The sequence below is a fragment of the Ovis aries genome, chromosome X, assembly GCF_016772045.2.
Source record: "Ovis aries strain OAR_USU_Benz2616 breed Rambouillet chromosome X, ARS-UI_Ramb_v3.0, whole genome shotgun sequence".
NCBI lineage: Eukaryota > Metazoa > Chordata > Mammalia > Artiodactyla > Bovidae > Ovis > Ovis aries.
The window spans coordinates 23,304,392-23,328,210 of record NC_056080.1 but is presented as its reverse complement, the minus strand read 5'-3'; the positions used below and the strand labels follow the sequence as shown (position 1 = coordinate 23,328,210).

The 23,819-nt window shown below is 45.0% G+C and overlaps 1 protein-coding gene across 1 annotated transcript; it reads left to right on the top strand.

Moving 5' to 3' along the window:
- Window positions 1–3,564: 3,564 nt before the first annotated feature.
- On the top strand, window positions 3,565–12,372 carry LOC132658768 (uncharacterized). The gene is made up of 4 exons (XM_060407595.1): window positions 3,565–3,649; window positions 8,298–8,477; window positions 9,409–9,859; window positions 12,255–12,372. The coding sequence occupies exons 1-4, from the start codon at window positions 3,565–3,567 to the stop codon at window positions 12,370–12,372; spliced, it is 834 nt and encodes a 277-aa protein (XP_060263578.1).
- The last annotated feature ends 11,447 nt before the right edge of the window (window positions 12,373–23,819 follow it).

Genomic DNA, 23,819 nt, shown 5'->3' with positions numbered 1-23,819 from the left:
TAACCCTGTATTTTCATTTAGATCAGGGCTTGGCAAACTATATCCTATAGCCAAATCTACTCTCTACCCATTTTTTGTCTTTATGCTTTATGCTTGTATAAGAGCAAAAAGCAGGAGTTATAACTCAGATGGGCACAATAAAGGACAGGAACCCATTTTTGTAAATAAAGTTGCATTGGCACACAGCCACACCCATTCACTTACAAGTGTCTATGGCCAATTTCACGATTCAGTGGCAGTTGCTGAATAGTTGTGAAAGACTGTATGGCCCTCAAAGCTTAAAATATTTATGATCAGGTTCTTTGTGGAAAAAATGTTGCTGATCCTTTATTTACATGATCAGCTTAACTGATGTCCTGGGTACCTGAATGGTGTACCTTATAATAGAAGGCTATTATCTTATTTCAGTGTGCTAGTTTTCAAATGAGGAGAAGGCGATGGCACCCCACTCCAGTACTCTTGCATGGAAAATCCCATGGACGGAGGAGCCTGGTAGGCTGCAGTCCATGGGGTCGCGAAGACTGAGCAACTTCCCTTTCACTTTTCACTTTCATGCATTGGAGGAGGAAATGGCAACCCACTCCAGTGTTCTTGCCTGGAGAATCCCAGGGATGGGGGAGCCTGGTGGGCTGCCGTCTATGGGGTTGCACAGAGTCGGACACGACTGAAGTGACTTAACAGCAGCAAGACTGCTTTAATTCTGACCTAGTGGGAAAAGAATACAGGTAGGCTTAAAAATCAGCTTCAGGAAGGCAACATCATCCTTTAAGTTAATATTGATAACGTAAACGTTGTTCACACACTTTGCTAGTGTTTCATATATATTGCATAATTTGGCTTTATGCATGTATAAGAGCAAGAAGCAGGAGCTATAACTAAGATGGGCACAACAGAGGACAGAAACAGTATGGACCTAACAGAAAAGATATTAAGAAGAGGTGGCAAGAATACACAGAAGAACTATACAAAAAAAGATCTTCATGGAAAAAAAAAAAAAGATCTTCATGACCCAGATAACCACAATGGTTTGATCACTCACCTAGAGCCAGACATCCTGGAGTACAAGGTCAAGTGGGCCTTAGGAAACATCACTACAAACAAAGCTAGTGGAGGTGATGGAATTTCAGCTGAGCTATTTTAAACCCTAAAAGATGATGCTGTGAAAGTGCTGCACTCAATATGCCAACAAATTTGGAAAACTCAGCAGTGGTCACAGGACTGGAAAAGGTCACTTTTCATTCCAATCCCAAAGAAGGGTAATGCCAAAGAATGCTCAAACTACCGCACAATTGCACTCATTTCACATGCTAGCAAAGTAATGCTCAAAATTCTCCAAGTCAGCATTCAATAGTATGTGAACCGAAAACTCCCAGATGTTTAAGTTGGATTTAGAAAAGGCAGAAGAACCAGAGATCAAATTGCCAACATCTGTTGGATCATCGAAAAAGCAAGAAAATTACAGAAAAACATCTACTTCTGCTTCATTGACTACACTAAAGCCTTTGTGTGGAAAACAACAAACTGGAAAATTCTCAAAGAAATGGGAATACAACTAAATTAATTTTAAAAAAGAAAAGAAATGGGAATACCAGACCACCTTATCTGCCTTCTGCAAAACCTGTATGCAGGTCAAGAAGCAACAGTTAGAACTGGACATGGAACAATGGACTGGTTCAAAATTGGGAAAGGAATACATCAAGGCTGTATATTGTCACCCTGCTTATTTAAATTATATGCAAAGTACATGAGAAGAAATGCTGGGCTGAGTGAAGCACAAGCTGGAGTCAAGAATGCCACGAAAAATAACAATAACCTCAGATATGCAGATGACACCAACCTTATGGCAGAAAGCAGAGGAACTAAAGAGCCTCTTGATGAAGATGAAAGCAGAGAGTGAAAAAGCTGGCTTAAAACTCAACATTCAAAAAATGAAGATCATGGCATCCAGTCCCAGCACTTCATGGCAAATAGATGGGGAAACAGTGGAAACAGTGGCAGACTTTATTTTCTTGGGCTCCAAAATCACTGCAGATGGCGACTGCAGCCATGAAATTAAAAGACGCTTGCTCCTTGGAAGGAAAGCTATGACAACTTAGACAGCGTATTAAAAAGCAGAAACATTACTTTGCCAACAAAGGTCTGGATAGTCAAAGCTATGGTTGGTCCAGTAGTCCTGTATGGATGTGAGAGTTGGACCATATAGAAAGTTGAGCACCAAAGAATTGATGCTTTTGAACTGTGGTGTTGGAGAAGACTCTTGAGAGTCCCTTGGACTGCAAGGAGATCCAACCAGTCCATCCCAAAGGAAATTAGTCCTGAATATTCACTGGAACGACTAATGCTGAAGCTGATGCTCCAGTACTTTGGCCACCTGATGCGAATAGCTGACTCATTAGAAAAGACCCTGGTGGTGGGAAAGACTGAATGCAGGAGGAGAAGGGGACAGCAGAGGATGAGATGGTTGGATGGCATCACCAACTCAGTGGACATGAGTTTGAGCAAGCTCCAGGAGATGGTGAAGGACAGAGAAGCCTGGCGTGCTGCAGTCCATGGGGTCGCAAAGAGTTGGACACGACTGAGCAACTGAACAACAACAAATAACTCGTGTCATGATAGCGTCTAACAAAAATAACGCTACAGTCCACTAACGGTCCTTTTTTCTCTTAAAAGGGTCTGAACATGTCTGAAAAGCTCCATAATAAAAGTGTAGAGTTAATTAATTACACAATTAAAGGGAACAAAATTTACTCATAGTTGAGAAATATTTTAGTGTTGAAATCACAGCCAAGGAAAGAGAAGCTAAGAAAATTTTTTCTAGGTCTAATTATGCAAGCTGAATCATTGATTCAAACTTGTTTTATATTTTATATATTTAAACAATATACTATAGTATATCATGGAACTTTCTTCCTTGGATTTTTTTTCTAAGAGACTCTAAACTTCCAGGCGAAGGCTTAGCCCATCTTCCCCTCTGATTTAGACAATGGCCTATTCTAAATCATTTCCAGATTCCCTCCCATATTTTGAATTTATAATTGAGAAGTAAATTCCTCTTACTTTCACACGCAGTCCAAACACTTCACACACAACTCACAAACACCAGCACTTAGTTTATATCCTAAACTTGAGAACAGCCCACACCAATGCTTTTCAGCTTCTAATGGAGATATTTCAAGGCTGATATTTTCTCCAAACAAACTAAAAAACAGGATTTTTTTTTTCTTTAAAGCCATTACATGTGAGCATACTTTCAAACACTTCTTAAATGAGCACTGGCAAAAATTAACCTCCACAAGGACCTGGTTAACTAACACATCCTGCAAAATGCAGTCAGATTCCTTCGGCTCTGCCTCTCAGCGTGCTCCTCAATCTGAGAAGCCTGTCTGCAAGGAAGATGATGCAATAATCATGTGTCTACAATTCCATTATGGTATAATTAATCTTAATTACACATTAAATTCTGCCTGAATTAAAAGACTCACATAGCTTGAATCTTGTTTGTGTTGCCTCTAATTTTACCATGTTATTTTGAGAAATGTAAAATAATAAACCTTCTAAAGCAAAATGGTGACTTTAGGGACCCTGTTCCTTGGGGCTCTTAACGGTTCCTGGTCAGCCCAGGCCATTTTTCCCATTCGCCCAGGACCAGGTGAGGAGTGTCCCGCATCCCTTTTTCCCATTCCCAGGCTGGGAAGCAGTCAGCATGTGGGAAAGGAAGTGGGGATGACACAGCCAGTCACCTGACAGTGGTGGGCGTCACCCGACAGTGGTGGGCGTCACCCGCCCAGCTCTGAGTGTTTCTGTTACTCTCCATTTCTCTGAAGGCTGACTAGCGATTTGGCATTTGCCTCCTTTTCTATGCACCATTGTGAGAATTTCCTGGGTTCTCTTTCAATCTTCCCTCTCTTGCTTTCACAGGCACTTATTAACCTTTTTGGAGCTTCTCCAGGCACACCCAGCAACTCCTACAAGAGCAAAGGATCTTCTTAGAAGGCGGAAAGCTGCACCCATGGCAGCACCTTTATTATGGTACAATTCAGACACAGCCTGTATTATCTGGGAGGCCAGTATCAAGAAATCGTTTTTTCTGTTTGTACCTACTACACCATGATGCAAATGAGGGCTTCTTTTCCCCTGTGGAAACAGGAATTCCAAAGTTCAACATCTTGCAGAGGTGGGAGAAAAAAATCTGGAACTACAAGAAACTCTTTGACTCTAGAAGCATAAAAATTGAGTCATGGTTTGTACATTTTAGCATGGTACATTTTGACACTGAGAAGGACAATTATTGCTTCTCTTTAACAGAAAAGAAAATGTTCACTAAGAGCCATGCACCTAAAGTGGAAGGCTACCCACAGCACCATGGTCTGTGTTTTATGAAAAACTCTCAGCAGAACAAAAGTGGCCAGAATCCTGGCCAGTGCCCTGCCAAACGGCTGTCATGATAAGGATAATGAAAGTGTATGGTGGCTAGAGAACAGGAGGTACCATGCGCAAGCTCTATCCACTGCATGAAGGCCAGCAGTAGGTCCACATCTTTCCCAGATAACGTGGTAAAGTAGGACGTTCCTCTGTGCAGGGACCTCTAAAATCCCAGAGAAATGTTTGAACTTAGCCTCTTTCTTCTTGTTTCCTGTATTTTCCAGGGTAGTTGTCAAATCATACAGCTTCCCTTTATAGAAGACATACCATGTTCATAGATTGAAGGACTCATTATAGAGATGTCAACTCTCCCCAAGAGAGGCCAGAAACATATCCCTACATGAACTGTCACCTGATTTATGGGAAAGGTGGGAGCTATAGGAGTACTATTGATATGATTTTTCCTTGATCTGGGTCCTGATAACATCAGAGTCTCAAGTTTGTGAAAACTTAAGAAGTTGTACATGTAGGATATACACAATTTTCTATTTGTATATTATTCTTCAACTATGTTTTCAATCCCTTTGAACCCCAATAAGAGTTCAAATGACACATTTCAAAGATTAAACTGTTAGTGTTCAAAGCAAAAAAAAAAAAACAAAATATTCAAATTTTGCATTAATTCAACAGTGATTTGGCTCTTAGTTGGTCTTTTAAAGAGTCTTAAATAGTTTGCCTCTTTTAAATATCTAGGTACTTGAGCTGCTTATCTGCCCCATTCCTTTTCCTACCCATATACTTTAAGACAAACAAAACACTATTAACAGGTTTTTTCTATCATGCACTTAAATCTTGTGCCCAGGATCCTTTGCTCCAGACACTGTATCAAACTTCTTTGTTCATAGAAAACAACTAGAATGATTACACTGAAGGAAAAGTATAACCTAGTGAGTGCTAAAAAGTCTTATTTCCAATGTTCCCTCTTTGCCCTCTGAGAAAATTCTTCAGAAAGCACACTGTCTTCAGAGAGCACACTGTTCTTCCTAAAGGCCACTGGTACTGGACCTGTTATATCCTCTGTGGTGAAGTCACTTATCTTTAGCTGAATGCTTTCACAGATAACAAGTAGGTTTTGCGGGGCACCTTGTAAGCGAGTAATGATCATTTATTACTTAGCTCCACTTGGAAATCTGCAACCCAAGACTCACTGTAGTCAATAAATAGTGGAAAAGAAGGGCATTCTGGCATGAAGACTGTTTATATGTTATACTGGATTTGTGCTCATATTCCATTAAACTTTATTGAAGAGACTGGGAAATTTGATTGCTTTCTATTTCTGGAATTCTACTCACCTACAGGCCCATCCCCAAACTGCAAGACGCATGGCTCTACATATCGTGTGCCTCTGCAAAATGAGGGGCACAGACAATGGCAACACGAAGATATATTAAAAAATACATAATGTAACTTGTCTTAATATACTTTTCTGAGTCTAAAAATATGCCAGACCAAAAGAAACATATTTACATAAAAAGCAGACAAGGTCAAATAACAAAGAAAGCCCTTAATTAGTTGTAATCAACTTTAATTTGCATACCGTATATAATTCCTAAATGATTGTTAATAATAACTTTATATAATGGACTTCCAATTTTCATGAAAATGGCACATTTTGATAAGCAGACACAAAACCCTAGTACTAATAAGGTTTAATTTGCATACATTAGACTGATTATCCAAACAAAAGGATTACAGTATTACTTCTCCATACCTTTATGTCCTTATTATGCACATTTATTAACTTCACAAAAGCTAGCTGTTAGTGACAAACAATAGCCATGGTTCAAAGAGAAATCTAAGGAATGAATAAGGTACATTTTAATGCTAAGGAGCAAAGTTTATACATCATAAATGCTGGATTTAACTCTTTGTTGGCTAAAGAGGCTAAAATCCCATGAGGGGTGCTTACTACTCTGAATAAGCCATGTGTTTGTTACCTGAGAAATAAAGCCCCTAACATACTTCATCACTCCATTTTCATAATGAATTTATCCCAAGCTCGGAAGCCCCAACACTGCAGTACACTGAGCATTCACGAACAGCCACAGAATGAAGCTTTAAATGTGTAGTTCTAGGGTGCGGTGTTAATAAATATATTTCAACAAGCTTAGTTTTCAGCCGAGTAAATAATAATATAGGTGGCATTAGTATTGATATCGGTTCCTAATGGTATCACTTATACCCTGCAATTAAAGTTTAAGCACTAAATAAAGCATTATTAGGAGATCTGAGTTGGCTTTTCTTACATGTGAACACAAATGAAGCTCACGAGTGTTTGGAGAAGAGCCAAAAAACTTGCAACTTCACCACAAGCTACTTCCGGGGTTTTTCTCCACGCTTTTGCTACTTGGCAAGATACAGAATTAGAGCACCAGGAAATGGTTTCCAAAGAAGGCAAGAGGAACTGGAAGCCCCAGGAACTGAACTGAACACCGCCGAGGTTAACTCCAACCTTATGCACATAATAGCAAAGATAAACGCCATCTGGAAGAAATGCGAGCAGCTCAAAATCAAGTTAGATTCTTGCTAGTGTTGTGCTGAATATTCTGTGCTTAAAATTCAAAAGAAAAAGACATCCTAGCTGAAGGAGAAAAGACTTTAAACCTTCCTGTGTTTCCCCTAAACTGCTGCTCCCTGCTCAAAGCCCCAAAGCACTACCAAGGGCTGGGTTAGGAAGGAGACACATTTTAACTGACAATCCTGCACTGAATAGGATTCTCCCAAGTTTCACTCTTGCATTTCCAGAAGCTAGAAACTGCTCGATTTAAGGGATGTGTCCAATGCCCACTTGTCAAACGACTGAACACTGTACAGGAAATGGTGGCGTGAATGACTGAACACTGAACAGGAAGCTCTGGCTCTGGGATGCCCTGCCCTACTCCCCACCTCAGATGCGGCTTCGCCAATGGATGTTCTTCATCTTTATTTGATCAAGTGTTCCAGGAGCTTCCTTCAGTTGCTACACGTATTTGAGGTGAAACATTCTTAAGTCAAAATCAGACCAAAAGACTAACATAAAATTCCGCTCGTCAAAGTGAACAAAGGAGTTCCAACGCATTTTGTTTTTCCCAGTATGAATTCAGAGCCTTGAAGTCAATTTCAAATTGGACAAGTAGTAGCGAACAGTTCACCATTTGGTGTAACCACCACCATGCAGGAAGGACCCATAACAAAACAACCGAAAAATGCTACTGCTCTGAATACAGCCATTATCATGATCTCAGAGTAGCTAGAAAAACTTTCGAAATACCAGAATGAAACAAGAATTAGTGTTATTTGCTTAATAAACTGACAGAAAACGGTGATGGTGCCTCTAACCAATACTATCAATATTTTGCCAATCCCAAAGTCATTACCTGAATGTGCTCAAGATATTCCCACTGACTTCAGCAGGGTCACTCCTACATACAGAACAACAGTGAACTGTAGTCCTGAAAATAAATATTTAGATGGCAACTTTCTTTCCACCAACTCAAAGTCTGAACGCTTTAATCACAGTGTTATGTCCTCAGTGATCTCTCTCTAAGTGTGGATTTTCAAATTGAGGAACCCCTGGCCCAGCTGGTTCAGGGCACATTCCTTCTAGCCAGGGGGGCATTCCTTCTAGCTGGGGGAGGGGAGCACGGACCCCTCCTCCCTCCCAGGCCACTGAGAGGGAGGCTGCGCTTCTTCACCCAGACCCATCACAAAATCATAATATAATAACTACAACAACCTGAGACAGGAAGCCAAGCGGGAACCTAACTTCCATTAGCATTTCCTTTGCTCAAACGGAGCGCACAGACTCCCAAAGAAATAAATCCACACTCCAGTTCTCTTTCTACCTTTTCTCTGTGCACTGTGGAAGAGAAATAAAGATCTCTTTGTCCCTTCAGATGGGCGGCTTTTCATGAGCGATGCTGCAGAGCCGAGAGCACTTCAGACTCTGCGGAGAACAAAGGCCAGCTTGCCTGCTTACCTGATTACGGAGAAATGTCCCTCTTTAGCAGTGTCTTCGCCTATTACACCAGCTGCCACCGGGATTCAATCACATTCCAGCAAGACTTCTAACAAAGGTATGAAACCCACCCAAACTTAGAAGATGAAAACTCACAGAGTGAAAACATATGCAGATTCTTGTCCTGTTAATCCCACGTTCCAATCCCCAGATCACTGGGGCCTAAAGGGGCTAGCTAGGGCTGGAGCCAGGCTCCAAATGAATCATTTAAAACATTCAGATTCTGTGCATACCATTGTATCTCATCTACTTGCATGAGGATATAAATGCATTGTACATCAGTTTGCCTGGGGTATGACGCTACTGAACCTACCATCTTGAGCGTGCTAATTCCATTATGTAATATTTTTCTTTCCTCTCAGTCAAGACTCATCCGTTCTCTTCACCCAGCACAGTATTGTCCAAGAGTTAAAAACTGAACTACCTCATTAAGGTTTAAAATGCTAGACGGAAGCAAATCCTTCCGTTGAATTTCTAAATGCCTTTTAGAAATTTTGTGCTTAATATTTTCTGTCCTTTTTCTTAGCTCAGGACTCCAGTTTGTGAAACTGAGGTGTCCTTATAGCATATCCAAGTGAATGAGTTTTTAAGGGGAAAAGAAAGCATTTGGCATACACCGATCTGATGTTACCACACCAGGTGACAAACCAATGATATACCCAGGGACATTTTACACATGCCTGGGGCGATCATGAATCCCACTGCTAGCTTCTGCCTGTTGTCCTGGAGAACTATTAACTGCACCTCTTTTCACAATTCAAAGTGTCCTGGCTTGGATGATAAATTATATAGTTCATTTAAGCTATTTCCCATCAGTAGCATATGTAAGCAAGTATTGAGTAACATAATTCATGGATGTCTATACTGAGGGTCCTTCTCAATATCTAAAGCAGAAGTTCAATGTCACATTGATAAACCATAGTATTGAAACTGAGCAGGACCCTGGGGGATACAAAAGCCTTTCCATGTCCCTCTTCTCTTGTTTGTAGGAAAAAGACTTCAGCCTCCAAGACCTTCCCTGAGTTCCAAAGGACAGCCTCAAACAGTTTCTAATCGGGGACAGGAGAGGATGTGGAGACAAGGGTGGGGCCAGCCAAGAAACAGTGGAGCAGCAAGATGGGGCACCGTCCTGGCTCCTCCTCGAGGAACACACTCGCCAACATCTGAGTTCTCCAGCAGGAACCAAGGCCCCACCCAGCTGGGGGATGGTAACTTCAGGCTGAGCATGGAGCACCGCCCTATTACCTCATCACCCACCAATGAGAACAAAGTCACAGGCTCTTCAGCCCTCACCCTAAATTTTGCCTTTGAAAACTTCTCCCTGAAAACCATAAGAGTTCAGGTTTTTGAAAACCAGCCTCCTGTTCTTCTTTCTCAGCCCTGCAATCAATCTTTCTCTGCTCCGGACTCTGACACTTCAGTTTGTTTGGCCTCACAAAGGTGCTTCTGCAACACTATACTGATACTTTGGGTTGCCATTGCCTTCTCCGTTTCATATTGACACTAACATTTTAAAATCACTTTCAAGTACTTTGATTTTTTTTCTTCTTCTGGGTCCATGCCCGACCCCTATAGTGTGAGCAGCTAAGACACAGATCATTGATGTGCCTCCTATCCTAGAGGTGCTATTTCTAGAAAACCGTAATAGAAACCTAGATCTGACACTCTAGAACTGAACCTAGAACTGAGATCTGACACTCTCTGATACATCTTTTAGCTTGTTATTCTGTTTCTACTCAAGCTTACTTTGCTAGCAAAAGGAGGACTTGGAAACAAACCCTACAGTTTTTTATGACTTTTTTACAAGAATTGAATTTCTTATTTCTCTGGATCAAATCAAGATCCACAGACTAAAACAAGATGTGTTCATCAGATTAAAACAAGACTTTTTAAGTTATAAAGTCAGTGAGGTCTGGACAGTAGAAGGAAAGGGACTCGGGATGGTGTTTATGAGCCTTTACTCAGGATGGTGAATTCAGACAAGTTGTTAAAGTCTTGAAGCTCTGTCCTTTAGATTAAAGAGAAATGCATTGCCACACAAATGTTTTCCACCATGGGCACTTCCTAAATCATATCTCACTAGTAGTTTCTTTACATCCATCCTACAGGCACCAGGACCTAGGTCGCCACGGAGCACTGAAGATTCCATGTCCTCCTGCCTTGGCTTTCCGGACATCACGCCCTCCTAGTTCAACCCCTCTGGTCACTGCACATCCTTCTCTACCAGACTCTTGAATTTCTGCGTTCAACAGGATTACTCACAGCTTGGTGGGAGACACTCTTCCCTTCAAATGACAGAGGTAAACCACTTCCAATGCATGTGTTTTATTTGGCCCCGATCAGCTTTTTAAATAGAGCCAGCATTTGAAACAAAGACACTTTGTGGTAGAATCCAGATTCCTGGTCTCAACTGAAAATCCATGTAATTATCATATGGCAATATACAGCTAGGGTAGACAGTCCCAGTCACTGACTCAAAACATGCATCTGCCTTTCATCATCACGTGTTACCTGTCTGGCTCTCTAGGCACTGGAGTTTGCAATCTTGGTTCCACACGCCTACGACAGCTTCAGGGACCAACTGTCTGCACACTAACAATATTCATTTGGACATTTTCTGATGCCCAGCTCCACACGCCTGAGTGAGTGTCCTGAGGCCCAGAGCACACATCTGTGTGTCCACTAAGGTCCAGACATACACATCACATGTGCTCTGTGTTTACCCTTAAACATATATGTCCTCTGTGATCCAGGGCCACGTATCCAGTGGCCTGCCCAACATCGCCACCTGAATGATACAAACAAGGGCATCTCATATGCAGCATCTCCAAAACTGCTCTTTCTCCCAAATCTGACCACCAGTGTGGTTTACCTCAGGAAAAAAAATTATTTCAAGGTAGGCCTCTGAGACATATAAGACACCACTGTATCCTTCAAACTCTATATTCAATAATCATGAAGTTCTATTGACTTACTTCCAAAGTATGTTTCACTTTAGCCACCTTGGATCATACCACTATCATTTCCATCCTAAACTGTGCAGTCATTTCCTAATGGGTCTTCCCACAGGTATACTCTGCACCCTCCCAATCCATTACCCTGATTAAAATTTCTCAGTGGCTTCCCATTATCTTGCATCCTTAACGAGAACCTCCAAATCCCTTATGGGCTGACCCTCTAAATTCTTTCAGTACCATTTACCCTGAACATTCTCCTCTACAACTTCACTGGCTTTCTCCTTAGTTTTTTGAGATGCAGCATTCTTTCCCACTGCAAGGCCCTCTGACTAACTCTTCTCTCTACCGACACTTACTATCCACCTCTACCCTCTTCACTGTCATGGGGGATGAGCATAACCCTGGGGTAAGTCCCAGCCCCCGGTGTTTCTCATACGCCCTGGGTTTAGTGACGCACACTAAAGGTTAAGCACCACTGATGGAGATAGCGTGGCTGATAGCTCCTGCTAGGTCTCAAGTCTCTCACTTTATCTAGAAAGTCTGCACTGACCCTCACAATACTGTGGTCAGGCCCCCGCTGTGGTTTATGTTCACAGCACAAAGTACCTGTCTCGGACAATACATACAGTGACTAAACTAATTAGTTATCTGTATAGTCACCGTTTCATGTCGCAGCAACTGATTGCAGTATCTATGAAGCTAAAGACCAATTTTGTCTTATTTACTTTGAGCCACAGTGTATGGAGGAAAAACGGAGAACACACTTTAACAAGGAAACATTCGCCTCTTTTGACAAGCCCTCGAGGCTTTAAAAAAAAATCGACCTGCACATTCTCTGCCTAGACGTTTGGATACCTAAATTTGACACCTTATTTTAGGTTGAGAGCCCAGAACATGCAGCTCAGAGGAGACACTCACCGACAGTGGTGGGCGGCTGAGATTGGGCAGTGTGATATTAACCACTGCGCGCTGGGGGAGAGGACCCACTGGCCTTAGGCTGGCTTGTGTGCTGTGGAAAAGCAAGGCCCGTATAGCCATTTTACGGCTCTGGGTCCGTGGGGAGCCCAGAGTTCTTCTGGCCTCAGGCCACTTGTGCTTTGTGGAAGTGAGAAACCTCTCGGCTACCACCCTTCTCTGCACAGATTGAAAGGACTGTCGCAGTCACAGACAGGACCATCCACTAGAGTTCTGCTGTTCATTTTCCCCCCAGTCTGCCCGAGTGCATAAGACAAGCGCTAAGAGGGCTAACCAGGCTTCAGCTGGCAAACATGCTGTGGACACATACTGCCTGCTGGCCACCTTACAGGCCTGCCTCAGAGTGGAACCAAGAGCTCTTCCTGCTAACAACATGCTCGTATGCTGAGGAGGTGGGAACCTTCTCGGCCACCGTCCCTCCCTCTTTCAGGTTCATCCAATTCCTTTGTGGCTACCCACTGATGATTACTGGGGGACCAATGAGAGGGCCTTCTGACCACCAGCTGGCCTAAAATCCACAGATCCTTCAGGACCCCAGCTTGCGGCAGATGGGAAAACTAAGCACCTTCCACTCTTAGGCCTCCAGGGTGCTGTGGAAGACAACTGCCTTTTGGTGACTGTTCTTCCGCAGCACCCTGGTGTCCTGGTGGGGCTTCCGGTCTCCAACCGGACTGCACGCGTGGGTTCCTCGGGTCATTTGAGCCCCCAGCCTCTCTGTGTGCGGGGGAACCAAGAGCCATTCTAGAATGCTCCTGCCCAGAGCTCTGCACTAGCTTTTAGCCACCACCGCGGCCTCACATGCTTTAGAGCCAGGGCTCTTCATGTCTTTGACACCAAGCGCATTTGGAAGAAGAAGCAGCCCTTTCAGCTACCGTCCTCCTGACACGCTGGTGTCCTGAGGGCCCTTCCTGTCAGAAACCTTGCCACCCACTTGAGTTCCGCAGGTCCTTTGGACTATTTGTGCTGAGCAACACAGAGTAAACTGACATCACTGGACTATGTGCTTTGGAAATACTAGCCGTTTGGGGATTCCCTGGTGGCTCAGACAGTAAAGAGTCTGTCTTCAATGTGCGGGACACCCAAGTTTGATCCCTGGGTTGGGATGGTCCCCTGGAGAAGTGAAGTGAAGTGAAGTGAAGTCGCTTAGTCGTGTCCAACTCTTTGCAGCCCCGTGGACCATAACCTACCAGGCTTCTCCATCCATGGGATTTTCCAAGCAAGAGTACTGGAGTGGGTTGCCATTTCCTTCTCCAGAGGATCTTCCCAACCCAAGGATCAAACTCAGGTCTCCCACATTTTAGACAGACGCTTTACCATCTGAGCCACTAGGGAAGGGAATGGCAACTCACTCCAGTATTCTTGCTTGGAAAATCCCATGGATGGAGGAGCTTGGCAGGCTACATACATACCATGGGGTCACAAAGAGTCGGATACGACAGAACGGCTTCACTTTCACTTTTACTTTCAACCTATAATACTAGAACTCTCTAGTTTTAGCCAGGCACACAGCTATACGGAATAAATATTATAGTTCCAATCCTCCCTTGCAGCTAAGTGTGATGATATGTCTTAAGTTCTGAGCATTGAAATATAAGAAGCAATGTATGCAACTCCTAAACCAAGCCCCCAAACGGTTCCCTTCCCCTTCTCAGTGGCTGCTAGAGCTCCAGCCATCACATCTGTCTGGGCAGCAAGTCTGAGGAACAGAGAAAAAGGTGTGCCCTCTTTCTTTTCAGGTGACTTCCTAGAAACACCACTCAACATGTCCTCATCCAGAATTTAGTCAAACTGGCTGCTCTTCCCTGAAAGAGAGGCCAAGAAATGTGGTCTTTGAGCTGCACTACAATATGTAAAGGTAAAAATCAGTGTTTGGTTACTAAAGGACAAATGGAGTGCTTTCTCTGCCTAGTAAACTGCCTTAAAACTTAGTATCTTAAAATAACAACCACCAAAAAATAAGTAAAAATAACAATAACCATTTTGTTCTCTCTCATGAATCTGCGGGTGGAATGGGCTCAGCTAGGCAGTTCTGCTGCTGGTTGCACACAATAGCAGTCAACTAAGATTGCTGGGACTCCTCACTCTCATCATGGTCTCATGGCCTCTCCTCTCCATGTGATCTCTCTCTAATGGCGTGGCCTAAAACACCAGAAGAATGGATATCTGGAGACAATTAGCAGCCTTTGTCTCATGTCCCTTCAAGACAAGACAAATCATCTAACAAACTAAGAGAAGACCACTGCTATAAAAAAACTCATGAAAAGAAACACTGGTCATTATACTTAGAAGCTAAAGGAAATCAGAGTCAGATCCATAAGGGACTTCCCTGGTACTCCAGGTACTAAGACTTTGCGCTCCTACTGCAGGGGTCCTGGGTTCCCTCCCTGGTTGGAAAACTAAGATTCCGCAAGTCACACTGTGAAAGCAAACAAAACAAAAAAGTAAGACCAATGATAATCTTACAATGAGCCTCAAGCCAGCTCGTCATAAAGTCCTAGTAAGCATTTAAGACACTAAATGTTGGTAAAATCTGTGCCTAACATTAACAAGCCATCCAAAACAAGACAGTTCGTAGGAGAGGAAATACAACTGGCCGGTGGTCACGTGAAAAAAGACTTGGCCTCACTAATAATGAAAGAAATGTTCATAAAACCAATAATAAGCTATAGATTTTGTTCATCAAACTAATAATATTTTAAAAGACTTAAGATACCCAGTGTTATCAATGCTATTTGAGGGAGTATGAAGAGGAATGATCTTTTTAAAGAGCATTTTTTCCCCATATCTATAAAGTTCAATTTGTATGTATCTTTTAAGGGAGCAATTCCAATCTCAAGTCAATAGTTCATAAAAATAACTGTTTGAGTATTCAAGAATATATGTTAAATAATATGCACTTCAGGATCTGTATAGCACACAAAATCGGCTAGCATCTGCATCTCTAGACTCTAGCATCTACGTCTGCATCCACATTGCAGCGATCTAGCATCTGCAGCGTATCACTATGCTGCAGGTTCTTCTTCCATTCCTGCTTTTTGTGCAAGGAAACCGAGTCTTGAGAGGTTAACTAGGTTGGCCAAGGTCACGCAGCCAGAAAGCAGAAGGAATGAGATCCAAGCCAGGTCTCCCTGATTCCAGAGCCTAAGTTCTTCCTCACTGTACATTCTGTTCCCCAGATGTCCTCAGAAACCTTCCCATGCTTGGTAGATGCACGTTGCCTCAGGATGACCTTTCTTCTCATTTATCCTTGACACTTACTGGTAGTTTAAATTACTCAGAAGGGCTAGAGATAGAACTGCTGGGGCTAGGGAGGAATATTACCAGCCTGCAGTTGGAACTGCTGCTGCTGCTAAGTCACTTCAGTCGTGTCCGACTCTGTGTGACCCCCAAGGCTCCCTCGTCCCTGAGATTCTCCAGGCAAGAACACTGGAGTGGGTTGCCATTTCCTTCTCCAATGCATGAAAGTGAAAAGTGAAAGTGAAGTCGCTCCATTGTGTCCGACTTGTATTGACCCCATGGACTGCAGCCTACCAGCCTCATCTGTCCATGGGATTTTCCAGGCAAGAGTACCGGAGTGGGGTGCCATTGCCTGCTCTGCAGTTGGAACTAGATTCAAGTATATAGATATTTAAGTAAAAAAGTTTTGAGGGGGGGAAAAAAGCTGTAATACATAATGCTGGCGAGGCTGCAGTAAAATTGATACATTTGTATACTGCTAATGGTGGAGTAAATTGGTTTAACTAGTTAGAGAAAATTTTGGCAATGTTTTGAAACAGACATTAAAATGTTCACACTGTTTGATCAGTGATCCCATTCACAGGAAATTAGTTAAAGGAAATAATGCAAGAAGATAGTTAGGTGCTCAGAAGGTTTCATTATAATATTATTTGTATTAATAAAAGCAAAAACAATTAAAAAAACAAATGTCCAATATGAGGGAAGGATGAAACAATGATTAAGGCTTTGTATTTGACAAGAACCACAGCTGTTTACCTTTTTTCTCTGAGTCTTTTGGCTCTTCAAGCCCTGATCCTCACACAGCCCCGGGTGCTTGTGTGAAATAAAACAGCAACAATCAGCAAGGCTCGCTGAGCTCTGCACAACCAGAATGGAATCAGCCCAATGTTTTTCTTCACATCGAACAAACTGAGAACGCGCTCCACCTGCCCTCTTTTAGCTCTGCATAAGTCTCCACTCTTTAGCACATTTGCTGTTTATGGTGGCAACTTCCTCACAGTTTTCTCGTCATTTCCAAAATGTTTTCTTCACTGAAGTTGTGCGTAAGCTTATGGTATTCAGGACGCCCGCCAGGACTCTGAGAGGTGCCGAGGCCTCGCTGTCTCCCCGACGAGTGGGGCAGAGGCCAAATCACAACTTTGCTAACTGCAAAGCCTCGCCGAGCAATGACCTATAATTATAACAAATACATCAAATAGTGATTATTTTTATTGATGTCAAGCTGCATTTTTACAATGTGTTGTGTTCCGAGAGAGCCAGCATTCTTTCCTGGCCAATGCCCAGCTCCGCAAGCTGCTTACAAACTACAGGCACAGAGTCTAATTGGTTCTCAAAGTTTTGTCCAAAGAGCCCACTCAAAGCTGTTTGGAAACACTGAATGCTGGCGAGGGGTGGGAGGATGGGGGTGGTGGATTGCCAGTTGACACTGGTGTGAGGTGGAACCCTCATCATCATGATTGAGCAATTACGGGATGGGAACCATACACCAAATGCTTTAGAGAGTTCAAATGTTCCCTGCCTGATGGCCCTGTGTTCCATGTAATTATTTTCTTTGTGTGTTTATTGCAATTTTTAAATTGTCCTTCATTATAAATTGTGTTTACAATAGTGACCTCCTTTTCTTATGTGTTCTAATACTGCCAGGGAGTGATGATCTAGGTGTCTGAATCTGATGTACATCTTTTCCTTGAATAGTCTCTTTTTTTGGTCTCATTTCTATCTTTAATATTTTTCAAAGCTACCTGCTTTTCTACAAAAACTCTTTTTATAGAAGGTAGTGAAGAGTAGAGAACAGATGTGATTCACAAGTCCCCAGGTATCATCTCCTGCTTACCTCCCGCAAGCTATTTAACTGTGGACAGGTCAGTTCACTCCTCTCTGACCCTCAAGTCACTCATCTGTAAAATGGGCAGGATTCACAGAGGTAAGGGCTGCTGAATGGAGTCTGACTGCTCAGACTCACCTCCCTCCAGTGCCTGGGGCAACCAACCATCCTACTTTGCCCAGGAATGAAGAATCTGCAGGCCTTTCAGCGGGAAAGCAAGGTCACTCTCTCTGTACCTCAATTTCCTCGTCTGTAACAGAGAGAGATTATAGCAGAAACAGCCTCCAGGGGCTGTCATTAGGATTAATCAATCCTAACGTGTGAAAAGTTCTTAGGACACTGTCTGGCACATAGTGAGCACTCACTACGTGTCGGCTGTTCTTCTCAGGACCTTCTTCTCTCCTCCATGTGCTACTTCACCATCTCCCTTTCTCCTCTCTACTATTTAATAGCTAAAGTCTTAAATATGAGCTTTTAGTATTAAACCCGATGTGCTGTGAAAACCTTCGTTTCACTTACACTACAGACAATACCAATGATGCCTTCAAAATGTTGTTAAGCAGCTTAACATAACTCTCATTGGAATGTCACAATTTTCAAAGTTATAGTTCAATCTCCCTTTAGTGAATGCAATAAAAAGGTTACTCTGGTGTTGTTTCCTTTATATAAATAACATCAAAATGCTTCAACCCCAAAAGCTGAGAAGAGAGGAGGAAGGTGAGGAGAACCAGGCAAAGGTTGGTCCATGATGAAGATGGGTGGAATTTCCTGGGCCAGTTTCCCCTCCTGTCTCTGACAAAACATTTCCAGGTGAGATCTTTCTGCGTTCTTTGCAGGGTAGGCCAACTCTGAAGACGGGATGCTTTGAAAGGTGCTGAAAGTTGTGGGAAAGGTGCCTGTAGACAAACAAATGCTGATGAATCCTCCAAAATCAAGGCCCATCTGGGGAGGAAAACAACGACTCAACACGTACCCAAAACAAGCAACACCTCACAGAGACATGAGCATCTTTGAACAACTTTCTCCTCTCACTTTTTTCTCTCCACTGTGTGTCACCTCATACCTAAGTGGGCCATATTTCTGGAGGGGATAAAGGGAAGTGGGTGAAAGAAAGGTCTGGCTTTCTCTTTAAGGATCAGCCCCTTTTGCAGTTGGCAAAGAGTAAAAAGCCCTTTCTGGATATTTTTGCTTAGTGTTTGCTTACAACTCTCAGTGTGGGGTACACACCACCCTACTCCTAAAGCCAGGCCTGTAACAGAAAGCAAGTAAGGAGGGAGCTGGCCTGGGATTAATTCTCTAGTGTGGAAATTGTCAACAACCGCATTTTCTATGTGTACTATTTAAAAGATAGTGTTGGTGGTCTCTTCGTTTCTCAGAAAAGGGAAATGTTACACCTGTTAGATTATAGACTTGGAGCTATTTATTAGGGAGCCTCTCCATTATCCATGAAAAGAAATACGTAAAAATCTTTCCTAGGTCTAAATTTTACTTGAACTGTGGGTTTCAATCTCTTCTCTCCAACCTTTCTGAGATTCTCTGAGCAAAATACATTGGTTTTAATTTCCTGTTAGTTCCTTGCAAACCATAGGCTGGGAGAGTAATAAACGCTGACATGGCCCCAAGGGTAGTCAAGTGAGGACTGAGGAAAGAGAATGAGGCCTCGATCCAAAAGGGGCCCGCCCCCAGGAGAATAAAGCAGCCAAATGCCATCTGCCCCATAAAATACCTTCTACACTCCCACAGCAGTTTCCAGGTTCAGGAAAGATGTCCTAAGCTGCTCCCAGGTGCCAGGAACTGTGCTAAGGGCCACCAAGTGTGAACACGGGAAGGCATGTGAAGTTCAGAGGCGCGCGACACATGTCAGGCGGGTGTGAGAAACCCACGATTTCCCACGCAAAGAAACCTCTCTAGGATAGTCTCATGGAATCCCCAAAGGAAAACCGCCTCGGCTGACTTTCGGGGCACTTGCGTCTGAGCGGATGCGCAAGCTCTCCTCCCGCCAGCTTTTCTGCCTCGACTCTCCACCCGCGGCGGCGGTCCTTCCCCAGGGCGGGTAGGTGACTCTGCTCCCGCCGCGCCGGCCACCTCCCGCCGCGCCCTCTGGCGGGCGCCGGGTCCGGCCACTCCTCCCGGAGTTTCGGCGCTCTGGGGGTCACCGGGGGCGCGGCTTTGGCTCTGCACCCCCGGGCCCCGGATCCCGGGAGGAGAGGCCGCGACGTGGGGCGTCCAGGTGGCCCCCGCAGGACCCCCAGCATCTCCTCCAGCCCCGGGTGGGGGCGCCTCGTTCCCGATGGGGAAACCGAGGCCGCCGAAGCCTGGCGGTGCCCTGCGGACGACCCTGCCGCCGCGCGGGGTAGGCCCGGGGGCCAGGCCGGTGCCCGCGGCCCTGCCTCTGCCTCCCCAAGAGGCCCCTGGACCCTGAGGGTCCCCGTTCTCCTCCATCGTCGCCCTCCTCTCAGCTCGGGAGCCTCCCCTTTTCCCCAAAGACGCTGAGTGTCCTCGAAACGATCCCGGGTGGGCTGGAAGCTCGGGGGGCAGAAGGGGGGGCAGAAGGGGAGAGGACGGGACCGCCCCAGATTTGGAGGAGACGCCTGTCAGCGCGTGGAATGCAAGCCCTTCTGCGCAGTTATTTTTATTCCGGGGGCCTTTCTTCCTCGTCCTCGTCCTCCTCCTCTATTTTCTCCCTTTCTGTTCAGCTATTTGTGTTTTCTGATCGGGTAAGTGATCTGCGGCAGGAAATGAGATATCTTTATTCCAGAGTATCTATTCCAGAACCACTGGCTCTGTCTTAGTTGTGGGCTTTTTTTTCTTCCTCGCAGGTTATTTTGTGATGAAGAGAACAGAGCGCTGTTCAGCCTCGGCATCTTCCCTCCTCCCTTCAACACAATACAAGTCTTAATTAAACAAGGGACACCCACGCCTCCCTTCCCACAAGACCCCTTCCATCTGCTCCCCCTAACTCTGAAATACCAGCCTTTTATGGGCAGGGAAAGCCTCGTGTTGAACTTCCCAATTACCGAGACACATCGCAAAATAAGAGGCTGTAAAGCCATCACTCCAACTTTTGGACTCTTCCTTTCTAGGCCTTACCTAGTATGTGTTTTGGTGGCCTTAGTATGACTTGAAAATCCTGCAGGACTGAGGACTTGAGACTGCAGACACTCAGGTCTTGAAAAGCACGACTTGTGTTTTTGTGATTGATGAGTTAGGATTAACACTCTCATTGCAAAAGAAATAACAAGTCGATATGAATTGGGCATTTTTCATCTTTGTAAAGGCTTCATCGATAATTTTCTAACCAGAGGTTTTAAGAGCTTCAAGAAAAGCCACTTTCTCCAGGTAGAACAGTCAAAGAGAGTTGGACAAGAACCCTGCTCCCTCTCCTCTCCATTTCTAGTCACACCAAGAAGGGTAGGGGATTTGTGAGTAGTGGAGAGCGCTGGGATCTGGGCTTCGACGACTTTCTGATGCAAAGATTCCGATTCCTTGGGGAGATGCAGGGCGGTGGCCCGATTAGGGGAATCACAAAGTCAGTCATCAAGAGCGAGGTTGGGGGATACTGTCAGGAATCACAGAGGTAGAAGGTGGGGGATCATCAAGTCAAAAAAGGGAGAACCTTAGAATTCGAAGGTGGGGTATTCTAGAGTCACGAAGTAGGGGGCTGATTTCACAGAGCCAGAAGTGTAGGAGTGCCACAGAGACCTATTTCAAAGAAAAGAAATATGAGTACCCATCTTCAGATGACCCCTCAGTAAGGACTGAGGAGTGACGGTGAGGTCGCAGGCGGCCAGGCCTCCATGAACACCCCACGGACAGCGAATTCAACTTTCCGGCCGGTGTTGCAGCCTCTGCACGCTTGCCTTTGCGCCACCTCCAATTATTCCACTTCTCGGGCCAGTGTTTCCTGAGGTTCGCCAGCAAGAATCCACCCAGCAATTATCTCCCTTCTCGCGCTCATGGGGGGACATTAACCACAAACGCGCTGGAAAAGAAAGGTACAGATGGGTCTTTTATTGCACACTTGGAAATGTTTCCAAGGCTTTTGTTTTCTTCCCCCATTCATTCCTGCGGGATCGCGGGGATCTGCCAACTTCAATCCCCAGAGGCTGCGGCGGGAGGGCCCGGCCCGCCCCGAACCCCCGCTAGGGGGCGCCCTCTGGCCGTGGCGCCGAGCCGAGCGCGCGAGCCGGGCTCGGCTGCTAGAACGCCGACAGCCGGGGTCCGCGGGGCCTCGGGACTGACGCCGGCGTCGGGTCCCTCGTTACTCCGCACTCGAGCTCCTACCCATGCTCCCTCCACGTCCGGGGGCGCCTGGAGTAGCAGCTACAGAGTAACGGCTACACGGGGGACGCCTCGACCCTGGACGCACCCAGGGTCCCGCCGTCCGGCGACGCAGAGGAAACCAGGCGGTGGTGATCACAGGACGCCGAGGTTTCCCTCTCCGCTCTGGAAACGTGGGGGGTGGGTGAGGCAGGAGATGGGGGGCTCCGACCGAGGGGCTCGGGGTGACAGCCCACCCACTTGCTTCTCGCCCGCGGGAGGGGACCGCTTCCCTCCCCCCCCCACCCCCGCAAGCCCCCCGAGGGCAGACGTGAGGCTGTGACCGTCCCGCCTCGCTTTGTGCTGGGAGCCAGGCTTGAAAATGCCTCGGTGGGCCGCCTGGACGGATGATTGGAGGCGATGGGGCGGCGGGGGGAGCTGTTTTCTCTCTACTTTTTGCTCCCCTGGCCCCTTTCCCCTGGTTGCCGGCGGGTAACCGAAAGTGGCGAAGTTTGACAATCAGGGGAGTTGTCTTAACACAGTAATCACACCCACGCGTCCGTACCTTGAGGGCTCGGCCGCGGTCCTCGCGACCCTTCCCAAAGCGCCGCTTCCCAACAAACCTCTCCCAGCCGAGCCCTGACGATGGACCCACCCCACCACCCCCCCGCCCCGGCTCAGGCGGACGACACGGCAAAGACGGAAGGAACAGCGAACGCCAAGGAGCCTTCCTTGCAAATCTACGTTCTCAGTCCCTTTGGACCTTTCCACGGGCTGCTTCTTTGGTTAACGCATCAACAAACACAGTCCACAGACAGATCCCAGCAGCCGTGGGGAGAACTGAGGCAGGGGTAGGGAGTGCAGGGCAAGCAGAGGGCAGAGAAGGCGAGGGGCAAGCAGATTATGATACATTTCCTCCTATTAACAGACTTCCAGGAGGAGAGACCTCGATTTGTGCATGAAATGCATAGCCTGAAGTGAATAAGACTGTGAAAGCAGTATTTGAGGAGGTAAACCTGGACTGGTTGGAGTTAAGGGGTGGGGGGTGGGGGGGAGGCAAATATTTCTGTTTGTGCCCTCCGGCTCTTCCCAGCACCGGCTGTCAATCCCGACGCTTGTTATCCTCACAAGGCTTCAGTTTGTTTGCCTGATCTCAGCAAGGTTTTCTCCCACAAGTAGAACTATAATTGCTCTAATTCTACTGTAGCATTTGGCTCATTGCAGTATTGTTGTTTTCTCTCCCTCTTTCTCTCCTCCTAACACTGCAATAACGCGCTCCAGTGTTAAATTAGCAGGTTGCGGAAGACCATAAATGAATGAAAGTTTGTTTAAAAAAAAAAGAAATTAAATAAATAAAACAGCAAAATGACTTGGCAAAGGGGATATCACATCACAGAGAATCCTCGCGTGTAATCAGGACTTATTGTCTTCCCTTCCAATGGCTCCCAAATTGGTCGCCAGACTCCAATGAAGTTTATTTCTATTGTTTAAATATATGTTTTGAAGCGGTTGAGCATAATTTAAGGAGACCTGAGCCGGCCGGTGTGGCTGGAAGCCCATCACAGCTTTATTTATCTATGTGTCTATTGCACAATAAATTAAAACATCTCAAATGAAAAGTGTGCAAGGTTAACTCTCCTCCAAACATTTTTCCCCCCTGGATAATAACATCTGACTGCCACCCCCTTATCCCGCATTTCTTGCAAATATAATTTTGAAACTACAACGTAGAATTAGCTCTCACCACAGAAAAGAAAGGGGTTTCTTCCATTCGCCTCTTCTAGGTAATTATTATTTCCAATCCTGGGGACAAGCCTCATTCTTTTCACCATAAACAACAGTTTTGAACACCTCTGACCCTCACTTCCGGCCATAATTGTCATTTTTATCTTAGTGATTGATTTTAAAAGCAGATGAACTGCAAACCATTGTTTTCCAGGCAGCCCAGGAAAAGAAAACCAACAGTTACAGACCTCAAAGATTAGAGGAACCAGGAGTGGTGAGTAACAAAGTACGAAGGTGAATAATATTATTACTAAAATGAAATTCCTTTTGATTAGTGGGTAAAAGAAAGTGGAGAAAGTGAGGTGAAAAGAAAGCAAAGTGGCATCTTGCCGACAGTGCAAACATGAAATTGGCTAAACTA